Source organism: Myotis nattereri (genome assembly GCF_964212035.1).
Source record: "Myotis nattereri genome assembly, chromosome: 4".
Lineage (NCBI taxonomy): Eukaryota > Metazoa > Chordata > Mammalia > Chiroptera > Vespertilionidae > Myotis > Myotis nattereri.
Genome location: NC_138079.1, coordinates 106432945 through 106447763, shown reverse-complemented (window position 1 = coordinate 106447763; position 14819 = coordinate 106432945). Strand labels below are relative to the sequence as shown.

Here is a 14819-nt window from a genome sequence, read left to right as displayed (position 1 = left end):
AGACTTAGAAGCCAACTGTCTACCGGTGGATGGGTGACAGAGAAAGTGTGGCAGATACAGCGGACTAGTTCTCAGCCATAAGAAAAGAAGGAAGAGACAGAGAATCATCGATCAGACCGTCACTCCCCAGAGGGAAGGCAGGGGAAGGTGGGGGTAAAGGGGAGAGATCAACCAAAGGACTTGTATGCATGCATATATGCCTAACCAATGAACATAGACCCCAGGGGGGTGAGGGCATGAGTGGGGGGAGGGGGGCGGGCAATGCGGGAATAAGGACACATATGTAATACCTTAATCAATAAAGAAAAAAAAATTTTTTTAAAAAAGAAGGAAATCCTGTAATTTGTGACAACATGGATGGACCTGGAGGGCATTAGGCTGTGTGAACAAAGTCAGACAGAGAAAGACAAACACTATATTCTCTCACTTATATATAGAATCTAAAGAACTACTCATAGATACAGAGAACAAACTGATGGTTACCAAAGGCAGTGGGTGGGGAGTGGGCAAAATGGATAAAGGTGATCAAAGGGTACAAACTTCCAGTTATAAAATAAATAAGTCCTGGGATGTGATGTACAGCATGGCAACCATAATTAATAATACTGCATTGTATATTTACACGTTGCTAAGAGAATAAATCTTAAAAGTTCTCATTCCAAGAAAAAAATTGTAACCATGTGAGGTGACAGATGTTACCTAGACTTACTGTGGTGGCCATTTCGTTTCCCAGTGTACACACATATAGCCTCATTATGTTGCACACCGGACAGGGTTGACAAAGAAGCGAGAAAGGACCACTGCTGATCATCAAAGAGGTGCCTCCCAAACACTACCCATCTCAGAGAAGAGCCCCCAACCCCTTTGCCTCTTCTCCCCCTTCCTCTTACCACCCCCACAACGTAACGAAGGACACTTACGGAGGTTATGGAAGCACTGAAGCCTTCCTGAGACATCTCATACTCGAAGGTGCTGCTACTTCCTGACTGAGTACCTGTGAGGAGGAGAGCTCTTCACATTAAAGAAGGTAGAAGAGCCCGGCTGGCGTGGCTCAGTGGTTGAGCATCGACATATGAACCAGGAGGTCACTGTTCATTTCCTGGTCAGACCACATGCCCAGGTTACAGGCTGAATCCCCAGGAGTGGGTGTGCAGGAGGCAGCCAATCAATGATTCTCATCATTGATGTTCCTATCTCTCCCTCTCCCTTCCTCTTTGAAATCAATAAAAATATATATATTTTAGAAGAAGGCAGAAGAGCCTGGAATACGGGCTGGAAATTCAAATGCTATGGTAGCCAGTCCCCACCCCTCCCTTAGGATGGGGCTGGACTGCAGTGGGCAGGGCCCAGAGCAGCTCTGCGGTGCAGATAACTATCGGAGTCTGCCATAAAAAACGGTCTCCAATAAAACTACATTGCAAAAACTGGGAACAAAACAAAACGAAAGAGTGAAAAGTTGAAGAGACAGAACCTGAAGAATTTGTAGTGGAAAAAGTATCGGACCGACGCTGAGCAAATGGTCAGTGGGTCATTCCCTCGGGACTCGTAGGCTGACAATGCTTGGGAACCTGGAGGACATTTAGGTGGCCCAGAGCTCATGGCAGCATTTCTTCATTGTCAAAAAGCTGGTACAGAAAGAAAATCTTTATCTGCAGTGAATCTGATGACAGTAAATCAAAGAGAAGAGCTGCTGCTCATAAGCCACGTGGCTGGCAGAGGTGTGACCCTGAAGGACCACTCGTGCCACAGACAGTGGGGAGTCAACGTTTCTCATGAGACAGAGGATGCAGACGTCGCGGATGTGGTGCTGGCAAGAGTCAAATAGGAAGTGTCCTCCATTGTAATTGCTTCTGATGAGGAGAGTCTGACTTGGCATTCTTGTCCCAAAGAGGAAGCCCAATAATTGCATTGCTTTCCATATATAGTTATAGTTGGTTATGGTTAAAGTTATAGTGTGGTTATGGTTATGGTTATGGTTATGGTTATGGTTATGGTTATGGTTATAGTCATAGTTTAGTTATGGTTATAGTTATAGTTATAGTTATAGTTAAAGTTTGGTTATGGTTATACTTTAGTTATGGTTATAGTTATGGGTATGGGTATAGTTTCATTTTAGTTATGGCTATGGTTATGGTTATGGTTTAGTTATGGTTATAGTTATAGTTATGGGTATGGGTATAGTTTAGTTTTGGTTATGGCTATGGTTATGGTTATAGTTATAGTTTAGTTATGGTATAGTTATAGTATAGTTATAGTTATAGTTTGGTTATGGTTATGGTTTAGTTATGGTTATAGTTATAAGTATGGGTATGGGTATAGTTTAGTTTTGGTTATGGCTATGGTTATGGTTATAGTTATAATTTAGTTATGGTTATAGTTACGGGTATGGGTATAGTTTAGTTTTGGTTATGGCTATCGTTATGGTTATAGTTATAGTTTAGTTATGGTTATGGTATAGTTATAGTATAGTTATAGTTTGGTTATAGTTAGTTATAGTTACAGATGAATATGGTGGGTCTTGGGTTTTTTATTTGTTAGCATAAGAAATAACTACCTTCTAATGAAAATCAAGTTTGATGTCTGCTTTGAAGGAGCACTGGGGGAGGGGCTGGGTGGTTGCATCTGTGGCACGGGGCACTTTGAACAAAGCCTCTCTGTAGTCACTTCCTTTATCAGAAAGAACACTGGATACCATGGTGTATTTCTCCCTCTGCATTAGGAAACTTTCCTAAATGTTGGGGGAAATCCCCATAGTCATGACTCAGTCAGAACCTGTGTTAAACTCATTCATACCTAAAGATCATTGCGGGTTTTCTGTTTATTTGGTGAATATACATAAAACACATATGTAAGTGGTTTTTGTTTCTTTCTTTTTTTAAACATTCACCAAAACAAGTACAGCATTCACAGCCACAGATAAGCATGTGTGTCTGAGCTGCCTAAGAAATAAATCACTACCATGCCACTGAAATTTCCCCTGAGGCTTTAACCTCTGAAATTAAATAGATAATTAGTAATTAACTGGGCAATCTTATATAATAAAAAACAAAGATGCTAATTGACCATACCTTCGCTCTGCCCACCAGCCAATCAGAAGAGTATGCATTAACCCAACAAAGATGGCCATTAAATTTGCATACTGCAGGTGGGGCGGGCAGCGCCAGAGCCGCCCACAGGATCTAGGCTGCAGACTGGGGACCGGAGAGGCGGGGCAGGCAGCTCCAGATGCCACCCGTGGGATCCGGGCTGCAGATGGGGATCAGGGAGGTGGGGTGGACAGTGCCAGAAGCCACCCGGGGAGGCGGAGCTGGTGATCGCCCCAGCCAGAAGCCTAAGGCCTGGGCAGGGGTGGAGCCAGCGATTGCACAGGGCTGGGGGTCCCCTGCCCAGGCCTAACGCCCGGCCAGAGGTCTTAGGCCTGGGAAGGCAATTGGAGCAGACTAGAGGTCCCCTGCCCAGGCCTAACACTCCTCTGGCCTGGGCAGGAGTGGAGCCTGCTATCAGAGAGGGTGGGGGTCCCCTGCCCAGGCCCAGTGCCCAGCCTAAGGCCTTAGGCCTGGGCAGGGGCAGAGCTGTGGATGGGTGTGAACTACAGAGGAAACACCTTTTCTGACCGCTCATTGACTAAGCTCCCTGTATGCCACTGGTAATATTCTTAGTAACTTGAGTAATAAGAATCCAGGAAGGTGATGTAGGGTTTTTCCACCTCACTCCTGGAGAAAAAAATGAAGGTCAGCTGCTGGAGGGGCTAAGAAATATCATATCCTGCCCTAGCCGATTTGGCTCAGTAGATAATGCTTCCGCCTGCCTACCACAGGTTCTGGGTTCAATTCTGACCAAGGACATGTACCTAGGTTGCAGGCTCTTCCCTGGCTGGAGCCCAGGTCAGCGCTCATGCAGGAGGCAACCAATCAAAGTGTTCCTCTCACAATGGAAACATATCCTCAGGTGAGGATAAAAAAATAATAATAATAAAGAAATGTCATATCCTATGAAAGACACATTTTGAAAATGCCTAAAGAAAGTTGTCATTTTTTCATGGTGAAGGGACCAGAGTCCATGTTGATGAAAGCACCTTGGTGGCTGCGGTGACTGGAAATGGCTATAGCAGCAGGGTAATGGGGCTGGTGCCATCCCCTGATCAGCCCGGTCGCCTCCCACAAAGGGAGTCCAGACTTCGGCTTAGGCCCGCTCCCCAAGGGGAGCAGGGAGCGGGCCTAAGCCGTCAGTAAGACATCCCCTGCGGGCTCCCAGTATGTGAGAGGGGGCAGACTGAGGGACCACACGCCCCCCAGTGCACACATTTCATGCACCAGGCCTCTAGTCCTATATAATAAAAGGCTAATATGCAAATCGACCGAGCGGCGGAACGACCGGTCGCTATGATACACACTGACCACGAGAGGGCAGACACTCAACGCAGGAGCTGCCCCCTGGTGGTCAGTGCACTCCCACAGGGGGAGCATGGCTCAGCCAGAAGCTGGGCTCATGGCTGGCAAGTGGAGCGGCGGTGGCAGGAGCCTCTCCCACCTACGCAGCAGTGCAGGAAGCAGGCCTAAGCCATCAGTCAGACATCCCTCGAAGGCTCCCAGACTGCGAGAGGGCACAGGCCGGGCTGAGGGACCCCCCTCCCTAAGTGCACGAATTTTGTGCACTGGGCCTCTAGTTTAAATATAATGTAAGCAGTTTAAATCGGACCATTTAAGAGCAGCCATATCAGAATCTCTATCCATGTCTACAATCATAAATGCAAGTTTATTTGAAAAACCCCTGAAAGGAAAGTTTTGTCACTATCAACAAACTCCCACCCAAATAGGAGAACTAGTGGGTTCATCAGGCCAGCAGGCTTACTTAAAGCCTCTTCCTCATAAGCCATCTCTTTACCTGAAGTTGAAATCCCTGTGCCACATTCACTACAGTGTCTTGATTCATGGACTATGTTCATGGAAACCTAATCAGATGGTTAGAAACCTTGGCCATTGAGGACCTGCTGGAACAGGTGGTGAACAAGCTGTTGTCATCTAAACTCTTGACCTGCCTGTTTTCTCTTTAGCCCAACTCATCCCTTACACGTGGTGACCAAAGAGAGGCTCGGGTGAGAGCTATGTTAAACGAGAAAGCATATGCCCCACCCCTTTGAAAGGGATGGTGGCTCTTGGGCTCCGGCCACTTTTTGCCAAGTGGGAATGTGGTCCTGTAGGTGTATAATATTCCAGCTTTTCAAGAGTAGCCATAAATCCAGATTGTATGTGAACCTTCCCCCAATTTTAAATTCTTTTATTCAGAAAACTTTTATCAAGCACCCTCTATGCACCAGGCACTGGGAAAACAGCAGTGAACCAAACAGACAAATGTTGGCAACATCCACATTTTTAGAAAAATACTGGGGGGGGTTTGGCTCCCCCACCCTCCAAATGTTCAGCCTGTGGCAAGAGCGGCAAAATTAGAGGGGAAAAAGTCTAGATCCAAAGGAACTGACCAAGTGGAGCCAGAGTTGCTGGAAATGGAGGAACCGGGGAGAGAGCTTGCCAGAAGCCAGTTCCAGCATGTCATAATTGCAAGAGTTTCATCGAAAGGTTGATGGAACTTGGGGACTCAAAAGGGCTGAGTCACATATGTTGTCACTTGTTGGGAATGGCTGATGGCATTTCCCCAAACCTGAAAAGGGATGGATTGCTTGCTGCCAGACAGCTCAGGGCATCTTAATCTACATGTTATTGCCTCCTACTGGCCAAACACCTGACCAGCCGTAAGCTAATTCTTCCATTCTGACAATGGACTCTGTACAGGAAACCCTGACCCTTTGATGTGTATATCTCCACCTCGCCTCGGGATAATTTATGTTAATAAAAAGCATGGGGTCCTGAGACGAGATCTTAATTCCTTTTAGCTAAGCTCCTCTGACCCCCATATGCCTTTCAAAATTATGCTTCATCTCTGGACTCTAAGTTACACACGGCCCCTTCTTCAGATTTCCTGAACCCTTCTATTGAGTGTCCCAGAATTGACGCAAGATTTGAATTTTGCATGCGCATTAACAACAACAAAAAAATAAATAAAAGGCCAATTTTACTTGGTTTATTGAATCAGATTCTAATATCTGTTGCTCTTTGATTTCAATCCCTTCAATTTGATAAGCATTACCAAGTACCAATTATGGCCCAGGAGCAGGGACAATGAAGACCAATGAAAACCACAGCTTTGCGTTTGTGCCAGCAAAGCCGTGGAGGCCATTTACCTGATGTGCTATTCCATACATAACCCTATACTGTATACTTTATGAATCAATAAAAAATTTACAATGTTTAATTAAAAACCTGTGTTTTCTATCAAAATTACTTCTTGCGTGAATTTTGGGACACCCTATAGATGCCAGAACAAGAACCCCAGCAAGAGCTGATGCTGAGGGTCAGGATACCAGATCAGGAAGCTCTAGTTTCTGAAGAGGAATGCGTGTTTCGGGGCGAAGGGCTGCCTCTGGGGCTGTTTCAGAAACACAGAACCAGAGCTCACCTTCAATCGCAAAGATCTTTTCCTGAAGCTGGTTCTGAATGGTCTTCAGAGCTTCGAAGTTGGTCACCTGGAACACGTGGTCGCGAGGCGGCTTGGACGCGATGGTTTCCAGCTCTTTGCGGGACTCCTTGCTAGTGAAGGCTTTGCCCACCTGTTACCAAGGAACAGAGGCCGAATCAGACCAAGAACATTCCGGCACAGAGCATTCTGCAGGACAAGTATTGGAAGCAATGTGTGTCACAGGAGGGAGCACCAGAGGCCCCTGGGCCAGGCTGCCAAGCAGGAGAGCGATTGTCCTCTATGTCAAGGGGGCAGCTGGGACTGAACCCCACCTTTGGTCTGTGAGCTGTGCTGCCCCCTGGGGGGGCTGGCCTCCCCCGAGGAAGGGGCGCCCTTTCCTTTCATGAAGGTGTTTCCCACTTGCCATCACACAAGGTTCTGTGGTAGGTGGATTACACTGGTGATCCCAACCCTTTACCCATTCCTCAGCCCCAGCCATTTCCCCAAAGCGTCGCTGTGCCCTCCTGTTCCCGGCCGAGTGGGCTGCCTCGCTCACTTCTCTGCGGTCAGCCACATGCTTGCTATTAAGTGCGATGCAAACAGAGGCTTGAAAGAGCGCTTGCGACATCTCCACTGGCTGTTTGTTCCTCTGCCCTCGCTGCCCTCGCCATGAGGACGTGCCCAGGCCAGGCCACTGGAGGGTGAGATGGAGCAGAAGCCCCAGTTACTGCTGCCCCGCCATCCCGTCCAGCAGAGGGCACAGGAGAGCGCCCAGCCATGGTCAGCGGGGCTGCAAGAGTGAGCCTGGCTGAGACCAGAAACACTGCCCAGAGCACCTCCAGGCCCACTCACTGTTTACCACTGGGCTGGGGGAGTTTCTGGCGCAGCATCGTTGTGACAGTAGTTCACCGATACACCCACATAGGGGTTGGCCAGGACTGTCGCCCACCTCGATTTTATTGGTATTTGCTCGCCGCAGGAGGGTGTATCTAAGCAGAAAGCCTCCGTAGAGGCATCAGGCCAGAGAGCCACAGTTCCTACCCCAATGACGTAGCGAATGACGCCCTCTCTGTCTGCCTCGGGGATGACATGGCGGTACTCCAAGGGATCTCTATACTTTTCTCCGTCTGTGATGACAACTAGGATCTTAAGGGCATTCTTCCGGGCTCCGCTGTTGCTGTTAAACAGTTCTCTTCTGTGCGGGGAGAGGAGGGAAAAGTCAAGTGCGAGCAGGTGGAGATATGCTTGATGCAGGAGGGGTCAGGCTCAGCAGTCGCTGGTGAGGCTCAGCTGGCCCTGTCTAGGACGGGCTGGGGCTCCCCTGAGCCGACTGCTGGGGTGAAGGCAGCAGGAGAGGGGCGAGGAGTGGCTGGAAGACACGGTCACTGCTTCTCCAGGCTTTGCAGAGGGTGAGTTTTTTAACTGAGTATTATTCCTTTTAAATTAAAAAGTATATATATATATATATATATATATATATATATATATATATATATTTGTTACTGTATACTTTATGAATCAATAAAAAATTTACAATTTTTAATTAAAAACCTGTGTTTTCTATCAAAATTACTTCTTGCGTGAATTTTGGGACACCCTATAGATGCCAGAACAAGAACCCCGGCAAGAGCTGATGCTGAGGGTCAGGATACCAGATCAGGAGGCTCTAGTTTCTGAAGAGGAATGCATGTTTCGGGGCGAAGGGCTGCCTCTGGGGCTGTTTCAGAAACACGAAACCAGAGCTCACCTTCAATCGCAAAGATCTTTTCCTGAAGCCGGTTCTGAATGGCCAGCTTTAATATATATTTAATAATCTTAATTGGGCTTCGTCAACACCTCTCTAGCTTATCTCCTGCACTTTTGTCCCATCCCCACCTTTGCCTCTACACACACATACACACACTCATACACACACACTCTCACACACACACACACACACTCACACACACATACACACACTCACACACACACATACACATACATTCACACACACTCACAGAAATCAGAGGGAACATTCCAAAAAGAGTGATGGTTCCATCTCCCCACTGTTTAAAACCTTCCGTGGATCCCCTCTGGCCTCAAGTATCTCTCCAGCCTCCCTCCAGCCTTCCTCTCGCATCCTCCTTCACTCCCACCTTTACTCACAACTTGTTTTGTCATGAACAGTCCCTCCTCCACACCTTAGCCTGCTGTTTCCACAACCAGAAGTAGCCTTTACTCCCTCCTGCCTGAACAACTCCCCTCATCCTTCAAAACCCAGCTAAGAGGATCACCCCTTCCCACATCCTAAGGAAAAAGGGAAGAGCTTACACTACTTTGCGGATCCCTGTGGCTGTGTATGTCTGCCCGTTCAGCTGTGTGATTGGCCCCACCAGTAGCCTCGGATCAGGATTGGCCTTGAAATCTTGGAAGGTGAAATGCGTCCGGAACTCGTCAGAGTACTGCATCAAAGAGAACTGGGGACGGGACCTGGCATTACACTGAAGAAGATGCCTCTCCCCCCCTCCCCCCCGCTTAGCCATCTCCCAGAAAGCCCTGCAGAAATCTTAAAGCACCCCGGTGTCCAACTTCTACACTGCCCCCTCTTTCTGCCCCACCAGGAAAGAGACCTGCCATCTGCTCTCAGTACTAGAACTCAGTCAGAGACGACACAGGGGTTTCATCTCCATGCCAACCCCTGTCAAACAGTCAGAGCTGCCCACTTCACAGGGAGTTGGAGGAATACCGAGGCTGCATTCAGACAGAGCAAGAAGGAGAGTCATGGAAGAAAGTCATGATCGACTGACCAGTTGTCAAAGTCTGCAGTTGAGGGAGGAGAGGAAAGTGGTGGCCTGGTTGCTCTGTCCTCGCAGCCTTGCTTGGGCTGTTCCCTAACCTCCCCATTGGCCCTCACCAAGGTTTTGGACTTTGTGAACTGATTCATCACAGTTGAGACGAAATCCTTCATCCGCAGAAAGTCTTCTTGCTCGATGCTGCCAGAGCCATCAATCAAGAAGGCGATGTCGCTCTCCTGCTGAGGGCACTCTGGACAAAGGAAAAGGGTGTGACGTGATTAAGTACTTCAGCTTTGGGTGCTACATATAGGTTAGTATTATTCCTCAGGATCGGGCCTAAACTGGCAGTCGGACATCCCCCGAGGGATCCCAGATTGGAGAGGGTGCAGGCTGGGCTGAGCACCTCCGCCCCCCGCATCCCGTGCACGAATTCTGATCACCAGGACTCTAGTTTTTAAATAAAAATGTGGACAAATTGCATGAAAAACAATTGGTTAATTCTGCCCAAGAGAGTCAGGGAAAGTGGTGATATTCGAGCTACCTCATGAAGAATGAGAAATAATTTGCCAGGAATACAAAGGAAGAAACAAGTTGCGAGGGCAGGAGGGGAGGACTAGCACATATAAAGGTATGCTGGATGTTCTTCCTTCTGCCCTCAGCCCCAAACCTACTTTCTACCCTCCCCACTCCGCTCCGCAGCCTGGGAGAAATGGGCCCACGGGGTCCAGAGCAACAGGGCTCTTTTACCCTCTGGCTTCTAGTTGGATTTGCCCAGTTAGGAGCTTCATCAGGAGACTGGAGGGAGGGGGAAACATGAGATCAGAGTATTCTCCTCTTGGCTCCCTCCCTGCAAGGTTGCTCTAGCCAGCTGTGTCCCTCAGCAGCTCTCCCATCCTCTCAAGGAGGCCCGCTCCACACCCTTCCTCTCCTCTGGATTCTGGTGACTTTTCCCTCTCCTTATCAGCTTAGGGGTGGTGACAGCTCTGCTGGCCCTGGGTTCCTGGACTGTCCCTAGTAGCTTAGACCCTACCACATCTTTATAATTAGTCCCTTTGCAAACAGTCCCTTTGAGTTATCTTAACTGGAGTGTGCCACCTGTTCCAGTAGAGACCCCGACTGATACAAAGGGGAGGGACCTCAAAGAATTCTGGCAGAACCCAGGAATGGACATGGAACTACCGGGGTAAACCTATCTGATGGAGATGGAGACGAGGCTATGACATTAAGCAGAGAACAGTTGGAAAGAGCCTCTCTATCCCAAAAAGAAGTTTGACTTTGCCCCTTAGGCGGTGGGGAGCCACGGATGGTCCTTAGGGAAGGAAGAGAGATGATGTGTTTATGTTGTAGAAAGCTTGCCATAGAAGTGAAAACTTTTAGCAGCTTTATTCGAGATAACCCAAACACCCTTCAATGAGTGAATGGATGAATTGGTGAATGGGACTGTGGGAAATCCATGCAATGGAATACTACTCAGCAATAAAAAGGAAAGAACTACTGACACACATAACAATGTGGGTGAATCCCAAATGCAAACTCAAAAGGTTATGATTCCATGTATGTAACATTCTTGAAAAGACAAACTGTATAGTGATAGAGAACAGATCAGTGAGTGCCAGGGGCTAGGGTGACGGGGAGGAGGCAACTGACTATAAAGACACAAAGGTTTTCTTAGGGGGGGAGTGGAACTCTTTTACATCTGTTTATGTTGTTTTCACACAGATAGATACATTTCTTAAAATTCATGAAACTGTACACTAGAAATAGTCATGGGGATATAAGGCGGGGCAAAGGAAAATAGTCAATAGTATTGTAATAACTATGTATGGTGTCAGACGGGTAATAGACTTATCGGAGTTATCCCTTCGTAAGGCATATAACTGCCTAATCACTATGTTGTACACCTGGAACTAATATAATATATATCAACAGTAATTGAAAAAATAAATAAATTTTTTAAAAGAAGAAAAAATGTCAATTTTTTTGTAGGACATTAAAAAACAAAAATTACCCAAAAAGTATTGGATTCTTAAAAATAAACAACGCCAGCCAAGTGGCTCAGTTGCTTGGAATGTCGCCCGGTGCACTAAAACGGTTGTGAGTTCAAGTCCCGGTCAGGGCACATGCCCATGTGGTGGATTTGATCCCCAGGAGGCAACCAATCAATGTTTCTCTCTCACATCTCTCTCTCTCTCTCTCTCTCTTTCTCATCAGTAGACATACCCTCAGGTGAGGATTTAAAAAGAAATTAAAAAAAAAACTAGTAAACAAACAGATTCTAAGGTTTATATGGAATATATACAAAAATTGGCCAGAAAAAAAATGTTTTTAAATCTCAAAGATACGTTAAAAACAATCAAGGCACATACAGTGTGTCCAGCAGGCCACCATTGTGAGGCAGGGAGTATCTCCAGAGACGACACAAGACACAGGCAGCAGGGCTGCCTCCAGAAAGGAAATGGACTGGTGCTGGGGTCCAACCCCAGCAGGTCCAGGGGTCCCCAAAGGTGTGGACAGAGTCGGCGAAGAAGGAATGACACAGAGACAGCGTTCAGTTGATCAGCAGCCTAGCCAGGATCTCTAGCAGAGTTCTGGTCAGGATCTCCAGCGAAGTTCTGGTCAGGATCTCCAACCAGGTTCTGTGTCCATGTTCTCTTGCTAGGTGCTCCAGCCAGGTTCTGTCCAGGTTCTCCAGCCAGGTTCTGTAGCCATGTTCCCTCTCTAGGTTCTCCAGCCAGGTTCAGTCACCAGGTTCTAGTCAGGTTCTCTTGGCATGTTCTATCCAGGTTCTGTAGCCAGGTTCTGTCTAGGTTCTCCTGCCATGTTCTGTTGCCAGGATCTGTCCAGGATCTTTTGCCATGTTCTCTCCAGCGAAGTTCTTCTGTCTCTAGGTTCTGTGTAGGTTCTGCCTTCTAAGTTCTGTGTAGGTTCTGTGCCTAGGTTCTGTCTCTCTTCGTTCTGTCTTCTTACACCTGTATTTATACCAGTTGATTCTAATCCTATCAATCTCTATTTCAAAGGTTAGGGCGTTTCTTATCTCCATTCCAGGGAGTAAAGATTATGTAGCTTAAGCATGATTGCTCGTAGTTAAAGTGATTAATTACCCACCTGGCACTTAGTTAAGAGGTTTTATTCCCTCCCTAACTTCAGGGGAAAATCCCTACCTGGGGAAACAACCTTTCTCAGAGACCATGGTTAAAACACATAGTGCCAAGAAGTTGAGCAAACATATTAACAACAGTATGCCATATATGCCAGGTCCCTTGAAACAGCAAGCATGGACTGGCTCCCGGCAAATTCCCCCTTGATCCTGACCAGAACTCTGCTAGAGATCCTGGCTAGGCTGCTGATCAACTGAATGCTGTCTCTGTGTCATTCCTTCTTCGCCGACTCCGTCCACACCTTTGGGGACCCCTGGACCTGCTGGGGTTGGACCCCAGCATCTGGCGCCCGAACAGGGACCCCTAGGTAAGCCCCACTCTAGGGATGGATAGGACTCCACCGTAGGAAGAGGGTGGATATTCTTCGCCGACTCCGTCTACACCTTTGGGAACCCCTGGACCTGCTGTGGTTGGACCCCGGCAGACTGGGGACCCAAGAGGGAGAGCGTCTCACAGTCCACCCCTTAGTGCCTATTGAACTGCAAACCAAGTGCATCTTAAAGGAAACGGAAATAGCTTTTCAAAGAGTCCTGAGCCCCTGAGAGTGAGGACCGAACAGACAGGGGAGAACGGGAGCTGAGGCCACAGAAGGTGAGGCGTCGGGCAGGAAGAGCGCATGGGAAGGAAGGGAAACGGTAACCTGGTGCCCTGGGCAGGCAGGGCAGGCGGGGCAGGCGGGGCAGGCGGGGCAGATGGCCTGGCAATGACGCTTAGCAGAAGCCCCTGCAGGGGAGAAGCGGGGGGGGGGGGGGGGACACCTGAGGCGGAGGTGTGCGGGGCAGGAGGGTCTGCAGGTCACCTTAGAGAGGCCAGTGAACATGAGGACAGAAAAGACACTCGCCAGTCAGGGTCACAGATGCCATGTGCCAGAGTACGGTCTGTACCGCGATGGGCAGAAGCCAGATGTCAGAGCGGGAAGTCAGGACCTGGGGGAGAGGGAGTCAAAAGGAGCAGGAAAGCCCTCTGAAGACGTTTGGTGAAGGGAAGGGGAGTCGGCGGGAGACAGGGCAGAGAGCAGGAAGGGGAGAGGTTATGTTTATTGGTGTAGATCTTAGTCCTTGATGGTTTCTAAGATGTGGGTATCAGCAGCAGGTTTACATTCAAAGGAATGGGAGACCATGAAGGTCCTGGAGGGAATGAGTGATTGACGACACGAGCCCCAGGTCGGTGACATTGAAGAACCTCTGAGGCCCAGACGAGAGACCCACTCCCGGAAAGGCCCCCCTAACCCCAGTGAGACAGTGCCTTCGCGGGGATTTGGACGAGGAGAGGGGGACGGGGAGGGAGTTCCGGCCTGGCAGCTGTGGTTTTCTCTGGGAAGAAGGAGGTAGGTATCTGGTGAGAGTGGAGTGCAGAGGAACCGAGCGCAAGGGAAAGAAATGTAACAGGAGGCCACCGCTGCCCTTGGGTCCAGAGCCGACTTGGAGACAAGCAAAAAGGTGGCCAGGCAGTGAGAGAACGCAGCGGCAGAGAGCAGCTTAAAAAAGATCCGCTCGCTCCCTCTCCTTCCATCAACAAATGTTTGGGGAACCAGGTGTGGTAGGCAACCTCCAAGATAGTCACCGCCTCTTGAGTTTTAACTAATTATTATTATTCATTTTTTATTTATTTTTATTTTGCAGAATGACTCTCTTTTAGTGAGTGAGTGAGTGAGTGAGTGAGTGAGTGAGTTGTTGATCCTCACCTGAGGATATTTTTCCATTTTTAGAGAGGATGGGCAGGAGGGGTGGAGACAGAGAGAGAAAAACATCGATGTGAGAGAGACACATTGATTGGTTGCCTCCCACATAGGCCCTGATCAAGCCCGCAACCAAGGTTCATGCCCTTGACTGGAATCGAACTTGGGACCCTTCAGTCCACAGCTATGCTCTACCCACAGCCAAACCAGCTAGGGCTCAGCTGAACTTTTTTTTTTTTAATATATTTTTATTGATTTCAGAGAGGAAGAGAGAGGGAGAGAGAGATAGAAACAACAATGATGATAGAATCATTCATTGGTTGCCTCCTGCATGCCCCACACTGGGGATCAAGCCTGCAACCCAGGCATGTGCCCTGACCGGGAATCAAACTCTAACCTCCTGGTTCTTAGGTCAACACTCAACCACTGAGTCATACGGGCTGAGCTCAGCTGAACTTTTTGACTCACTTCAAAGAAATTGCAGAAGTTATGAGCTGTAACTCCTGAGATTAGTGTATGAAAAGACTGTGACTTCTGCTTGGATGCCTGCTCTCTATTCTCTCTCAATCTTTATCCACCCACCCCTGAGGGAAGCCATCTGCCATGGTGTGCGCTGCTAGCTGTGGAGGTCCATGTGATAAGCTAGGGGAAGCCTCTAGCCACCAGCCAGCGAGGACCCAGGCCTCGGTGCAACAA

At 48.3% G+C, this 14819-nt stretch overlaps 1 protein-coding gene across 1 annotated transcript in view; it reads right to left on the bottom strand.

Moving 5' to 3' along the window:
• Positions 1-14819, bottom strand: part of ITGAM (integrin subunit alpha M) — a gene marked incomplete at its 5' end in the record, with an annotated part of 47311 nt that overhangs the window by 26444 nt on the left and 6048 nt on the right. The window contains 5 exons of the mRNA XM_081090309.1: positions 921-994; positions 6514-6664; positions 7555-7708; positions 8824-8969; positions 9407-9537. Coding sequence (XP_080946435.1) covers positions 921-994; positions 6514-6664; positions 7555-7708; positions 8824-8969; positions 9407-9537 — 656 coding nt within the window. The remainder of the gene's footprint in view (positions 1-920; positions 995-6513; positions 6665-7554; positions 7709-8823; positions 8970-9406; positions 9538-14819) is intronic.